At 50.0% G+C, this 14,462-nt stretch overlaps 1 protein-coding gene across 1 annotated transcript in view; it reads left to right on the top strand.

Annotated features, from left to right (window-relative positions):
* Nucleotides 1-13,981: 13,981 nt before the first annotated feature.
* The window catches only part of UNC13A (unc-13 homolog A), a 55,594-nt gene continuing 55,113 nt past the window's right edge, over nt 13,982-14,462 (top strand). The window contains 1 exon segment of the mRNA XM_054693910.1: nt 13,982-14,111. Within this exon segment, the coding sequence (XP_054549885.1) occupies nt 13,982-14,111 (130 nt within the window).

Genomic DNA, 14,462 nt, shown 5'->3' with positions numbered 1-14,462 from the left:
TTGATGATGTCCAGGCTTGATGTGGTTTCAGACATGGAAGTCAGGGGGGCCTTTACCTCTGTCTATACTGTGACAACATCCCATCCCATGTTGATGTCTATCCATTTTTATCACCAGCCGACCTCTCCCCTGAACTTCAGACTTCATACACTGCCCTGGTGTTGTCAGTGGGTGCCTGGTAGGCTTCTCGAACTCATCAGGTTCCAAGCACAGCTCTCAGTTTCTCATCCTGAGAACCCCCATCCTTTTGATGGCTCCACCAACACCCAGCTGGGCTTATACTTGTCACTTCTCCTTCTTTACCTGCATGTCCAGTCCGTGGGTAGGTCCTCCAGGCACAGGCTCCAGAATGGATCAGAACCTTCCCTGCATTCTCACGTGATGCTGCCCTAGACTCCTGCCACCTACATGGCTGCCCCAGATCATCTTGCTCCTTGGGCAGCCTCAAAGGAACTCTTTTTTTTTTTTTAATTAATTTATTTATTTTATTTGTTTGTTTGTTTTGTTTATACATGCACTGGGTACAGTCAGAAGCACGGGAGGGTGAGCGAATTCACCAGAGCCAGAGCAGGGAGCAGAACAGGCAGAAGGACCGAAGTACACTGCTGAGGGGAGCAGCGGGCGGCAGGAGAGGTCTGCGCGCCATGTGGGACCCTCCTCCGGTGGCCGGGGAGCAGCCGGGGATCCAACCGGCGCCGCAGAGGCCCTGGGCAGCTTCGCAACCCAGCACTCAACCGCTGCGCCACCGGGGAGGCCCTCAAAGGGACTCTTAAAACCCAAAATAAAATCCTATCCCTGGGCCTCCCTGGTGGCACAAGGGGTTAAGCACAGCACTATGAAGCCTCTGCAGCACAAGTTCAATCCCCGGCCAGGGAGCAACCCCCTCTCCTCACACTGTGTATCTCAGATTAAATCCCAGACCCTTCCCTATATTCCAAGACTCCTCACAGCCCAGCCCACATACCCTCTCTCCCACACTGTACCAGCTACACCTGCCTCCTCAGTATTCCTCCAACACATCAGGTATGAGCGTCACCCCAGGGCCTTTGTACCTGCTCTGTCATCTGCCTTGAACACCCCTACCTCCACGCTCTCCTCCCCACGCCTTGCTCCTTCTCTTCCGTTGGGCGTCAGCTTATGCGTTGATTCACCGGGTGGCAGTTCCCCACTCCTTCACCATTCCTCTCTTCCGTGGCGCCCTCCCTGTTTTCCTCCTTTTCCTTAGTTTCTTCCCTGTGTGCTTGTTTGTTTCTAACCCTCACGCTAGGCCATGTCACTCGGTGGAACCTGATGAGGAGTGTTCCAGCATCCAGACGGCGCCAACAAATGTTTGCTGAACAAATTGATTAGCATCTGACTCATACCCACCCCCTCCACGGAGTTTCACACCGCACCAGAAACATCATTGTACTTAGGAAAAAAGGGATTTTTTAGAAGGTTCCCCTGGGTTGGGGCTTCTAGAAGAAGCTCTGCCCCTTCCCCATTAAAAGCTTGAGTTCAGCAGATGCTGTGAAGGGAAACTTTCTCACTTAGTGCCAGATTTTTCATAGTTGCTCTGGGCATAGGGGATGGGCTGATTTTGATCAGAGCAGGGCCCCTAGGGATGGCCAGGACGGCTGGCTGTGCCGTGGTTGTGGCGGCTGCGGGGGGCTGCTCTCCTGGTGTTTGTGCAGGTTGTGCTTTACACCAGTCCGTGCACCCTCTCCTGTTACCTCTCTTTCAATTATTTTCTTTTCTGTAGGTGTCATTAGATGGTGGAGAGAGAGTGAGACATCAGAAGCCAAGAGAGAAAAGACAGAGCCAGAGTCTGAGAGAGTTTCTAAGAGGGATGATGCACCATGTGAAAAGTCAGGGGAAGAGGGAGCTGCAGAGAAGACAGGGAAGAGAAAGATGAGGGGGAGGAGTGTGACTTTATTAATAAATAAATCTATTTATTTGAGACTGCTCAAATAAATAGATTTGGAATGAGCCTAGCTCTGTTGGGAGCAAAATGGGGCCCCAGAGCTTAAAAATTAATTGGATCTGAGTGATAAATTAATCAGGGGCTTTGGAAGAAAGAGAAAGATGAGGTGTGGGCAAGAGAGACAGACAACAGAAGAGACCAATGCATACTGAACGTGTTGGGAGAATATAATTCACAAGAACAGACTGAAGGTCAAAAGTTATATTGGTGAAGGAAATGCGTTTCCTAAAACTCCCCATCCCTTTGTGGTAAAAAAAAAAATCTTAGCAAACCAGAAATAGACATGAATCTCCTTCACTAGATTTTCTTTTGAAACCTACAGCAGATTTCATATTTAATGATACATATTGAAATGTTCTCTTTAAGATAAGGGGATACGGTAAGGATGGCTTAAATTATTTATTTATTTATTTGCGACAGCTCGAATAAATAGCTTTGAAATGAGCCAAGCTTTGGTACTGAAATTGCACTGAAGATCTTGACTTTCACATTAAGGCAAGAAAAAGAAATGAAATGTTAAGGACAGGAAAAGAAGAAATGAAAGTATGTTAATTTGCGGATGGCATAGTTGTATACAATTAAAACCACAAAGAATCTGCAGGTATCTTATTGGAATTGTAAACACAGAGAATACGCCTTAGATGCTAGAGCCAAATGCACTCTGTAGTCCTGAAGCTAACAGGTTTTTTTAAAAAAGGTAATCCCCCAAAAGGTCATTTATCTGTAACATAAAATGTATAGAACATCTAGAAATAAATCTCAAAAACAAAAATGTACATGAGTTTTATGGAGGAAGTTGGAAGCTTTATTGAAAAATAAGCAAATGGAAATGTTCATTGTCTTTATACTTTGAAGATTCAGTATCACAAAAGGTGGTGATTCTAACCATTTGGTTTATAGATTCAACGCAATCAAAGTCCCAACTGGCTCTCCCCATGGAAACCAACAAGCTGAGAGAAAAGTGAAGAATAACGCAGATGCTCCTGAAGACAGAGAACATGATTTGATGAGTGACATCACTAGCTAATATCACAGATAAAAGTATCCGAGTATAAAACTTAGTGACAGGGATAGATGGCTCCAGAATAGTAGAGAGGCAGAACCCTGGAAGAGACATCAGCAGCACTGTGTACATTCTGACTGGTCTCTGCCCAACCATTGAGTCCACACGTGTGAAAACTTGCCTTGTGACAGTTTCATTAAAAGGTATTGGAACAGGGCCTCCCCTGGTGGCGCAGGCAGTTGAGCGCAGCGCTGTGAAGCTGTGCGCAGCCTCTGCAGCACCGGTTCAATCCTGGCCGGCGGGCGAGGGTCCCACATAACAAAGCAGACCTCTCCTGTCTCGCCCGCTGCTCCCCTCAGCAGTGTATTTCGGTCAGTCTGCCTGTTCTGTTCCCCGTTCTGTCTCTGGTGAATCCTCTCACCCTCCCGCGCATCTTGCCTGTACCCCGGTTCTTGTATAAATAAGTGAATAAATCTTTTTAAAAAAAAGGTATTGGAACAATACCTTTTTTCCTTTTCCACATGGAAAAATATATGCAATTGCACTTATCTCATTCCACACTCCTAGATCAGTTCTAAGAGAAATCAAGACTTCACTGTCATTGACAAAATTTTAATTTAGAAGACGCTTTGAGAATATCGTTATGATGCTGTGGCTCGTTCTTAATTACATTACAGTGTATGCTCTACACAGGAAAAGAAGATCAAGTCTTAGAGTTTAAAATTAAATCCAGGGGCCTCCCTGGTGGCGCAAGGGGTTAAGCACAGCTCTGTGAACCTGTCTGCAGCCTCTGAAGCAGGAGTTTGATCCTGGCCAGGGAGATACCCACATGGCGCAGCAGACCTCTCCTGTCTTGCTCACTGCTCCCCTCAACAGTGTATTTCAGTAGATCTGCCTGTTCTGTTCCCCACTCTGTATCTGGTGAATCCTCTCACTCCCTGCACCTCTGGCCTGTAACTCAGTTCTTGTATACATAAATAAATAAATGATTTTTTAAAAATTAAATCTATAGAGACAAAAGGCAGATTACTGGTTGCCAGGAGCTGGCTGGGAGAAAGAAAATGTATGGAGATGGGGTTTCCTTTTGGGGTGACAGAAATGTTCTGGAACTGGATAAAAGTGGCGGTTTGCACAATATCATGAATGTACTAAATGCCATTAAATTGATTAAGATAATCAATTATGTTATTTATATTTTACAGCAATATAAAAAGGGATCTAAAAGTAAGAGCTTCCTAGATATTCCACTCCATGGGCTAGAGCATCATCCCTTTCCATGAGGATGGACTGGGCTTAGTGATTGGGTTACAAAGAACAGAGTAGGGGATAAGAGGAATAGGATTTGACAGGAAAAAACCTGGCAGATGCCACTTTACTCAGGTGATAAAAATCAACATCACCTTTGATGTGAATGAACATCAGAAACCTCTGATAGGATGTGATGAGGTAGGAATCCCATCTCTGTGATCATCCTCCCAATGCCCATAACCCAAGTCTAATGATAAAAAAAAAAAGTAGTCAAACGCAAACCAAAAATCTTTCTATAAAATATCTGATCAGGGCTTTTCAAAAGCGTTAAGGTTATTAAAAATAAATAAAGACTAAGAAAGTCATAGGCCAGCGATCAAGGAGACTAAATGCAATGTAGGTTCGTGGACCAGAGAGAGAACCATTGGTGGAAAAACTGGTGAAATATAAACGCTGTAACTTAGTTAATAGTAAATGCTAAAGTTAATGTTTTAATTTTGATATATGTACCTAGTAGCCACGTGTAAGATATTACTATTAGGGGAAGATGGGCAAAAGGCTTACAGGGACACTGTGAACCTTTTACAGCTCTGTACCCCTTACAACTTTTCTGTTTATCTACAATTTTTCCAAAGTAAATAAAGCTTATTTAAAAGCTAAGAGATTCTGTTCAGAAAATCATCCCTAAATATAATGAAATCAAGTCATAAAATTAGAGATGTTTACACCTATTAGGTGTTAATTTATGCACTATCTCTTGGAACTTTGAGCATAGGCCCTATTATACTCTCCATTCTACAGGCAGGGAAGCCAAGGTACAGGACAGATCATGTGACTTACATGTCCATGATTAGAGACAGAGTTGGGTTTTTAAAAAAGCCTCTCTCACAACTAACTCCATGTACGTTATCTTCATGAAGCTACTTCACATGTGCCAGGGGCTGGGGACTCTGTGGGACTTAGCTTCATACACTGTTCTTGACACTGGAGATACAGTTTTGCAGGGAACAACTCACATGGAACTGTCTGGCTATATGCATGGGTAGGGATAGTTCGCAGGGCCGGTATCGCGATCAGAGCCAAAACCAGAAGCAGAGGTGGAGGTTGGGCAGTCCCAAAAGATAGAGTAAAGGCTCAATTTGGGGGAGTCAGGAAAGGCTTCTTGGAGGAGGGGATGTTTAAACTGGGCCTTGTGGATGATTAAGGGTTTTCCAGTTACAAGTGGGCATGAAAGATGTGATCCAATCTGAGTGTGTGCAAAGATCCACAAGCTGAGTGAGTTAGAGTGCAACAGACAAAGACCTAGACAGGACATGGCAGAGAAATAGAAAGGCTGAATGAAGAGAGAACCAGAGCATCCATTTAGTGACTCAAGCAGAGAGGAAAACAAGCAGAACCAGAAGGATCTGCTTGGGGGCGTCCTCTGTCCCTCCGGTCAAGGAACCCCAGGGCCAAGTGGCACCACCTGGCCGCGGCCCTTTAACGCGCCCCCCTTCCTGCCGGCACGCGGCGCCCCCGCCCCATCAGGCGTCCCTGGGCTCCACCCGCCAGCGCCACATCAGCGCCACGTCAGGAGCTGTCCGCGCCCCCGGTGCTGAATCAAGATGGCCGGCGGCGGAGGCCGGGTCCCGGCGTGAGCCGACCGCCGGCTGCAGCACCCGCCATGCCCCGGCCCAGCGGCCACTAAGACAGACCCGAACGAGCCGGCCCGCCGGCAATCCCGGAGACATGTCTCTGCTTTGCGTTGGAGGTAGGAAGCGAGGACGGGGCGGGGCGGGGGGCCCGTGTGGACCCGGGCTGGGCTCGGCTCCGTGTGGATGCGCCTGGGTTCCTGAGGGGGCGACCCGAGCACACGCGGCTGGACTACTGAGGAGATAGTCCGTGTAGACGCGTCAGGCTGCCTTGGAGATGATACATGCAGACGCTACTGGGCACTTAGGTGGTCCTGGTGGTCGCTGCTGGGTATCGTGAACATAACTGAATGTGGAGGCCGGTGTGAACACTGGCAGAGATCTGGGGGCTCTACCTGGGAACGGTCTAGATGGAGTCATCTTTGTAGACCAGGTTATTAGGGGGTCTTTGTGAAAGGGGCTGAGCTGGGCATTTTGAACCCTGCAGGGTACTTGGCAGGAGTCCTGTGCGTTGGGTTGGACTGCGGGTCCGCATGGACTCCGACCCGGTTCAGAATTCGGAGAGGAGTGCAGAGGGAGGGATCTCTAAGCCCTGAGCATGTAATAGGGTAGGGGGCTCAGCAGTCAGGACAGCCGCGAACTCAAGGTATCCCCCAGCGCTAAGAGTGGAGAGGTCTGGCAGGGGACCAAGAAGACTCTTCCCTACGTCCTGAGAGGTCTGTAATTGAGGGGTCGGGGGCGCTTTTCCAGTTGACTCTTTTGGCTTCCGAGAGGGGGCTGGAGGAATGGCATGCGGGCCTCCCTCTCCCTGCCCGCTCTGGTCCTACAGAACGCGCTTCCGGTCTTCTCCGCAGGGAGTCGACCCCTCGGAGGTGCAGCACCCCCCGTACCTCTCCCAGCCCATCCTCACTTCACCCACTTTGACCGAAGGGAAGGAGGGAGCGGCGGAGTGGAGCTATTTTGGGGCCAGGACGCCATCTGCACCGAGGCCCACGCCCAGGCCCACGCTCTGCGTTGGGGGGTGGGGGAGGACAGAAAGCGCGGGAGGGGCGGGAGCGACCCCCCCACCGCTGAGACTGGGTGGGGTAGAAGCCAGACCGGTGGCTCCCCGGCGTCTCGGGTCACTCCGGCTGAAAACGCAGTCCCTGGGAGGCCTTAGGCGGCGGGTTTTAAGGACAGGGATCCGCCCCCCTCACCCCAATTCCCTGGGGGTGGCGAGAGAGGTGTGTCAGCTAAGCCTGAGACGTGAGGCTTCCGGAGACCTTTAGGCAGCAGGGAGTGGACACGGGGGGGGGGCTGCGGGGAGAGCGCGAGCGAGCGAGAGAGACCGCGAGTGCGCTGAACCCCGGCTCCGCCTGGACCTGATGGTCGGGCCCCAGCGCCAGGAACCGCCTCCGCCACCCCTCCGGCCCTCCCCCGCCGCCGCTCCATTCACAAACCCAGCCCCGCCCGCCTGCTCCCTCCTCGCGGCTTCCAGTGTACAGTTCTCGCCGAGCTGGGTCTGCGCGGACATGGTGTTCTTAAAGAGACAGGACGCTCCTTTCTCAGAGCCCGTTCCGGACGGGCGGGGCTGGTGCTGGGAGAAGGCCTGGTGAGATCAGCCATTCATGGCCTAGGGAGTTCGGGGAGTGGGAATGTGGAGGAGCCCCCATGCAGCCTACACAGACAACACTTCAAGAAAGGGGAAAGTGACTGTCCAAACTTCTATTGGCCTCTCCCCTTCTCCAAGTTGAGGAGAACTTGGGAGTGAGAGGGGCACTGGAGAAGCGGACTGCCTTTTGGAGTGTGGGTTTGGAGTGCGGGGTCCTTGGGTTCACTCTGGGAAAGGTTTTACCAGAGCTCCCCTTTCAGCGACACGTGGTGAGTTTCCCAGGCAAGTTTCTCCATGAGACAGAGACTGTAGCTGTATTTAAAGGGCAGGTTTACTAGGAAAGGGGACAGGACAGTAAAGGACACTTGCATAGACACAAGCAGGCAGGAAGAGCTGCCTGAAAGGGACAGGTTTGCTGAGAGAGGCCTGCATGGCTGCAGGCAGGTGGCCTTGAGGAGAGCGGCCTCCACTGAGGGAGGTCAGTGAGGAGAAGTCCCGGCATGGCACAGGTCAGGCAGGGAGGCTGCTGCCCTGCAGAGGGAGAGAGCTGGTGAAAAAAAGCACCTGCATAGTCACACTGGGCAGTGGGATTGCTGCCCCGAGCCAGTGCAGAGACTGCACTGATATAGTCCTCTTCTCTTAGGGAGGGGCTCACGCCTCTGTGGAGTGGCCTGTTTGTTGCTGATGTTGGATAACTAGGCAAAACTGGAAAAGGACCAGAGATTCCAGAATGAGCCCAATCTCCATGTCTTTGCCCTCAGGCCTGTGCTCCACTCCCTACAAGAGTCAGAGCCTGCTTGGGTCTTATGCCTTGTGATAAGGCACTGGTGCCTGAGGGTCCCAGCCTCTACAGCTGGGTTAATGGTCCTGTTATTTCCCTCTACCCCCACCTCCTTGTGTGATTCAGGCTCTGGTCTTGGGGCACCTCCTTTCCAGTCTTTCTATTCTCGTCATCCGTCACCTGCAGATGTTCTGGCTGACTCCTGCATCCCCACTGCAACCTGCTTCAGGTCTTCTGGGTTGGGTTTTTCTGAAAGGTTTGTCGTGTGTGTGTGTGTGTGTGTGTGTGTGTGTGTGTGTGTGTGTGTGTTGGGAGGGAGAACCTCACCCTTAACTCTGACGCAAACAGAAGGCTGGGCTGCGGGGGTGGTATAAAGGGGGGGCAGTAAGAGGGGTGAGGCTTCCTGAAACTGGAGGCCTGGGGAAAGAATTGTGTTGGATGATTGTGTGGAACTTACAAGAAGGAGTCACTAGCAGAGTGGAGGAGGTACTCTAGAAGGGGAAAGACTGGGGGTGGGGTGAGGGTAAAGCCCTGAGATGGAAGAGGAGTGAAATAACACAGAGAGAAGATGGGAGACGTGGAAGAAGACATCTGGAGAAGTGAGGAGAGGTGGGGAGAGGCCCAAAGGTGGGAGATCAGGAGGGCTGAAAAGGGAGGATGGGGTGGAGGGGCGAAGGGGAGGTGTAAAGGCACAGTGGAGTTAGGCTGGGAGGACTTTCCTTGAATCTGAGCTCATCCTTGGATTGAGGAAATAACTGCCCCCTCAATTAGGAGCCCACCCATGTTTGCCCATACCCGCATACACATAGGTGGCACGCTCCTACTCAGTCTTTCCCTGTGTAGTCAGAAATGCTCAGGATCCACCAAAGCTCCACTTTGTGCTTGTGACTGCACATGCATGACACATGTGCACAATTCACGTGCCTACATGAACACATGCACTAGCATTATATGGACAGTGTGCCCCCACAAACCTGGTCCCTGCAATACAGGTAAGTGTGCATGCAAACACACAGATATTTCCACATGTGCATGATGTGTGCTCACAATATCCATGTCATATCTGCTCATGCCTTAATTCTCAGACATGTACCCATCTTTACCAGTTAGAGCCACAAAAACACAAGAAATACACATGTGTACACAGATGGGCATATACCAATGCTATGTGTATACATACATGACAACACTTGCCAGCAGCAGTCCCTTTGAACATGTGAATTGACATATGCAAACACATTCTTATGTGTATAGCTTCCCACGAGTGTATACACGTATACAAGTAAACACATACATATATCAAATAAGTGCATACACACCCTCCCACCATGAGTTTCGGTCTAACATCACCCATAAGACTGCACATATTTAAACTCAAATAGCAGCCTGTCCCACACACTGTCATCTCCCACTCCCTGGCACATACACATGCACGCAAATGATGAACATATCTCTTCATGCATACCAACCATGTACACCAACTGCCCACTTTGGTAACAGGAACAAAGACACATAAATGAAAGTTCTTGTTTGGATATCCTGCACCAACACATGGGAGACCACTCTGTATAGGTTTTGCTTCCAGCCCCCACTCATTTTTTACCCCATTGCACACATCCCCATTAACCCACTTGCCAGATCTTACCAGAGTCCTGAAGCTGCTAGTGGCAAATGCCACCTGTTTCCTTCACGAATTTACTTGCAAGCATTAACTGAGCATCTACTATATGCCACACACTATTTCTGGCACTGGAGACTCATCCCTACTCCTGGCTTCATTCTGGTGAAGGCAGAGTAGGAGAGATGGGGAATGGATGATAGAGATGGGGAAGGCTCATCCAGGTTTCTCTTTCTCTAAGATGTCTGTTCGATCCCCCCACCACCATTTGCCAGGGTTTCAGAAGATGAGGGGGAGCTAAATGGAAGGAACAAGGTACTCCTGATGGAGGGAACAGCACATGCAAAAGCATGGTGGAAGGGAATTCGTTCTAGACCATAATATGTGCCTCATGGCATTTTGCTAGGCCACCCAAGTATTTTATTTTTTAAAAAGATTTATTTATGCATATAAGAACTGGGGCACAAACCAGATTGCAGGGGGTGAGAGGATTCATCAGAGACAGAGCAGGGAGCAGAACAGGCAAACTGACTGAAACACACTGCTGAGGGGAGCAGTGGGCAAGACAGGAGAGGTCTGCTGTGCCATGTGGGTTGCTCCTGGCTGGTGGGGGACTCAAACTCATGCTGCAATGGCTGGCAATAGTTTTACAGCGCTGTCTTTAACCCCTGTGCTACCAGGGAGGCCCTCAAGTATTTTAAAGTTTCCATAAATATTTGATAAATGTTGCATACAATTTAGCAAATGTATATGAAGACAAGTTTGCCTCACAACTGGTAATAATATCAACAACAAAACCCATTTAGTCAACATTCACTAGGCATGCTATTGAGGAATTTTATGCCCATTGTCCTCTTTGATTCTCATAGCAGCCCATTTTACAGATAAGGAAAGTTGAGGACCAGGGAAATTGAACAAGTTGTTTGGTGCCATAGAGACAGAAGGGTAGCTGCCTGATTCAGCAGTCTACTGGAGGTGGGAGTTAAGGTGAAGGTTGAGCCTCCTTTTAATATCCAAGGTGTAGAAACTCCTAAGTCCCTTTTATAGGCCAACAATCTGTTCTGGGATTGCCTCCTTCACTCAGTTAACAGACATGTCATGATGTCCCCATTCATCACTACTGTTCCCTTGCCCCTTTCCTAGGAAACCATCACAAACCTCTCTGCTCTTGGCTTCCCCATTCCTAAAACCACCCAATCAGTGGAATCTGAATTTAGGTCTTCACTCTCACTCTCAAAGGATAGTTTGATGATTCATAGCCAGAGCTGTAATCTTAGCTACTCTCCTAACCTGGGCCTCACTTTCCTCCCACATACAATGGGCTTCCTCTGTGAGGACATTCTGAGTGCAGCAGTCTTAGGTTTGAATCCCTAAACCCACCACTTTCTGGAAAGTCCTATATCATCTTCATTCCTCCACGTGCAAATCTATAGAATGGGCACACTAGTAGCACCATCTGACAGGTTTGTAGAACCCTTCTTTCTGGTAAAATGAGGCATGAGGAGCCCTTGGCAAAAGGCCTGGCCCATGGAAAGTTTCCATAAGTGTAAGTCAAAGACAGGAAAAATCAATGAAGGTGTTTTTATTAATGGGGACTAAAAGCTTTCTGGAAGAAGGTCCGTGGGTAGGGCATTTCCAGAGAGCTCAGTGAGTTCTCAGGCCTGGCGAGGGTTCCACAGTACATTGGTGGCAGAAGGGTTCATAGAGGTTCTCTACCGGGGTAGTGTGTTCAGCACCGCGGACAGCAAGGGACCACGGGTTCAGAACCGTGGACAGCGCCCTCTGAAGCGAGCAGAAAGTCTCACCTCAGGGTGGCTGGAGGAGGAAATGACGTCATCCCTCAAGTGCATCACTATTTAATGAGTACCTGCTGTATGCCAGGCCCAGTTCTAAGTGGCACCTGGTAAACAGACAGAACCGTTGTCCAGTAAACACACAGAAACATTGTCAATATTTTTGGCGTTGTTTGTTTTTAACACCAAAGGCCTGAGCTGAGTTCTGGTTTATTTCTGTTGATGAAGAGTGAGAGTCTTCATTTATTCTCTCCCAGATGCAAAGTCAACGGGGCCAGTGGCCATACTGCAAAATCCATTTCCTCTGTTGACACCACATGTGGGACTATAAAGCATCTTAGAATCTGTTTCTGAATTCTTCCTCTCCCTCCCAGTATGTTCTGAATTCTTTCTGTCCCTTTCAGATGTCTCCCTCCATGACTGTAATTCCCTATGCTCCCACCTCTACCCCCAAGTCTAGCAGGTTATGGACCAGGTGCCCCAATGACATCCACCTCAGTACGAATCCAGGGTGGTCCAGGCAGTGGGCACATCTACAACCAACCAAATAATAATAATAATAAAATAATAGTCATGATAATAATAATAGCAATAGTGATGATAGTATAATAATGCTGATGCTAAAAAATGATGAAGGAAGAGGAAGGGTGGAAGCTGCAGGGAGAAGCAGGGAAGAGGGAAGGAAGGAGGAGGTGAGACCATCTAGCCCTATCTCACCCAGTTTCCCAGATGCAGAAACTGAGGCCCAGAGCCTGGCAATGCTTGTGAGCCTTACTCCCGCCTCCACGGGTTCTGCCCTAACCAGCATCTGCCTGTGCAACTACATCAATCAGCCTGCCCTGATGGGGGCCCCAGGGACCACAGAAGCCACACAAACTGCTGACCCAGTGTGCTGGAGTCTCCTGCAGACCCCCTCCCCTCCTGCTACTCCCTGCCGGCTCTTTGCCCTATAAATAGCGACGTGTGTGCTTGCGTGTGACCAGAAGCACACAAGGGAGGGGTAATGCTTCCACCCTTTTGGCCCCAATACTGCAACCCAGCAACCTGGTGCAGTCAGGGTGGGGGGAGGTGACAGCTGGAAGACAGTACTGAAGGCAGCAACTCCGGACCAAGAAAGGGAGCACTGATTTTGTTATTTTTCTGAACCCCCTGCTGACCTAAGCCCTCTCCATCCATGAGCCCCTCCCCTGAGACTACCCACTCCCTTGCCCCTTGCAGGTCTCCTCTCTCATCATGGGCCAACTCCCTTCGCCTGCTCCTCATTCCCGTACCCCATGCCCAGCTTTGAAACCCCTGCACTCCAGCCCTCCTCCCCACTCTGCTCCATCGTCCCTAATTCCTCATTCCCCACGGTGCTCCCTCTCCCCCCTAAGTCTCCTCCTCCCGCTGGTTCTCCAGTGAGGAAGTCCTCTGATTCTCTGATTCCTTCTGATTCTCCATGTTGAAGTCCTTATCTTAAACTCCTGGAAGGGCCTGAGCCTGGCAGTCAGCTGTTAGAGGCGCAGCCCTGCAGCAGTCCCTCCACTGCCACCAGGCCCCTAGTGAGCCCATTAGCCTCTGACCTTAGGGAGGAGGAGAGGGAGCCCACTGAGAGAAACAGAGCGAAAAGGGGAAGAAAAGAGAAAGCAATGACAGGTGTGGAGAAAAGCAACCTAGAAGAGGGAGACTGGGCGAAACCAGAGGGCGAAATGGAGGACAGATTTGAATGGCAGCCTCTCCTCTGAGCAGTGTTGCTGGGAGCCCAGAGCAGTCGCTGCAGGCTTGAGCCTAGACCACTCAGTCCCTCGGGATGTCTCCCTTCCTCCAGGGTCTGGCACCTCCCCTCACCCCCAGATTCCTCCCTCCAACTTCTCTCCCAACTGTGCCTCTCTTCTCAACAGCACCTGCCCTGCCTGCCCTCCCTGGTGGAAATTCACGTGTCTCTCTATCTCTGTCTCTGTCTCTGACTCTCATGACTTCTCACCCTCCCTTCTTCTGCCCTCCTTTTCCTTTCCTGTTCCCACTCTGGTCCCTCCGTGTGTGCCTTTCTCGGCCTTCATTTGCATCTCTCTCACCATTTTCCCTCCCAGTCCCTTTTAGAGTCCTCAGGTTTGCAAACTGGAGCTCCCCAGGAAAGAGGGAGTACTCCTGAAAAACACTCAGCCCTAGGGTTTCGGGGTTGAGCGGGTGAGTTCCTTATGGGCTGGGGTGGGCGGAGGGTGTGAAAGGGGGCAGTGTGACAAGACTAAGTATTCCTTCGAGAGAAGGGCCTTGATTGTGTAGATATCTGGGAAGTTGAGGTGACTGATTTTGGACATGAGGGAAAGAGACAGAGACGGAAAATAACGGGGACAGGGATGGAAGCCCAGATAGGATGGTTCGCTTGCCCAGGATCACACAGCACTACGAGCTGGGCCTGGCTCCAGCAGACTCCAGGCTGAACCAGTACTCACCTCTCCCATTGCCCAACCAAGAGTTCCGCCCCCACTCTATCTCAAACCCTGGTGTGGTGGGCATAATGCCCAATGTTTCTGCATGTGGAGTCTGCACCTTTCTCTGGTGGGAGATAGGCTTGCCTGGACACAGGGACGTGCTCTTCCCTCTCCCCTTCTGTAGCCCTGGGAAGTTCACTCTGTGCTTCTGGGCACCAGCCCCCTGTCCCCACACATAGCCCTTCTGTCCACTAAAGGAACAAATAGTATCACTGACACATGGTTAAAGCCTTTCTACTTTCCCTGCTTTTGATGGGAATTTTTTCTTCACTGGCTTCATGAAGATGCTTTTGTGAGAGAAAAATTCAAGTGCTATGGACAGAGATTTGGACCTGAAATGGGAGGCTGTGTCATTTCATTTCA

The sequence above is a fragment of the Talpa occidentalis genome, unplaced genomic scaffold, assembly GCF_014898055.3.
Source record: "Talpa occidentalis isolate TD23 unplaced genomic scaffold, MPIMG_talOcc4v2.1 talOcc4.12, whole genome shotgun sequence".
Classification (NCBI taxonomy): domain Eukaryota; kingdom Metazoa; phylum Chordata; class Mammalia; order Eulipotyphla; family Talpidae; genus Talpa; species Talpa occidentalis.
The sequence above is the reverse complement of the archived record's forward strand: the minus strand, read 5'-3'. Positions and strand labels throughout refer to the sequence as shown.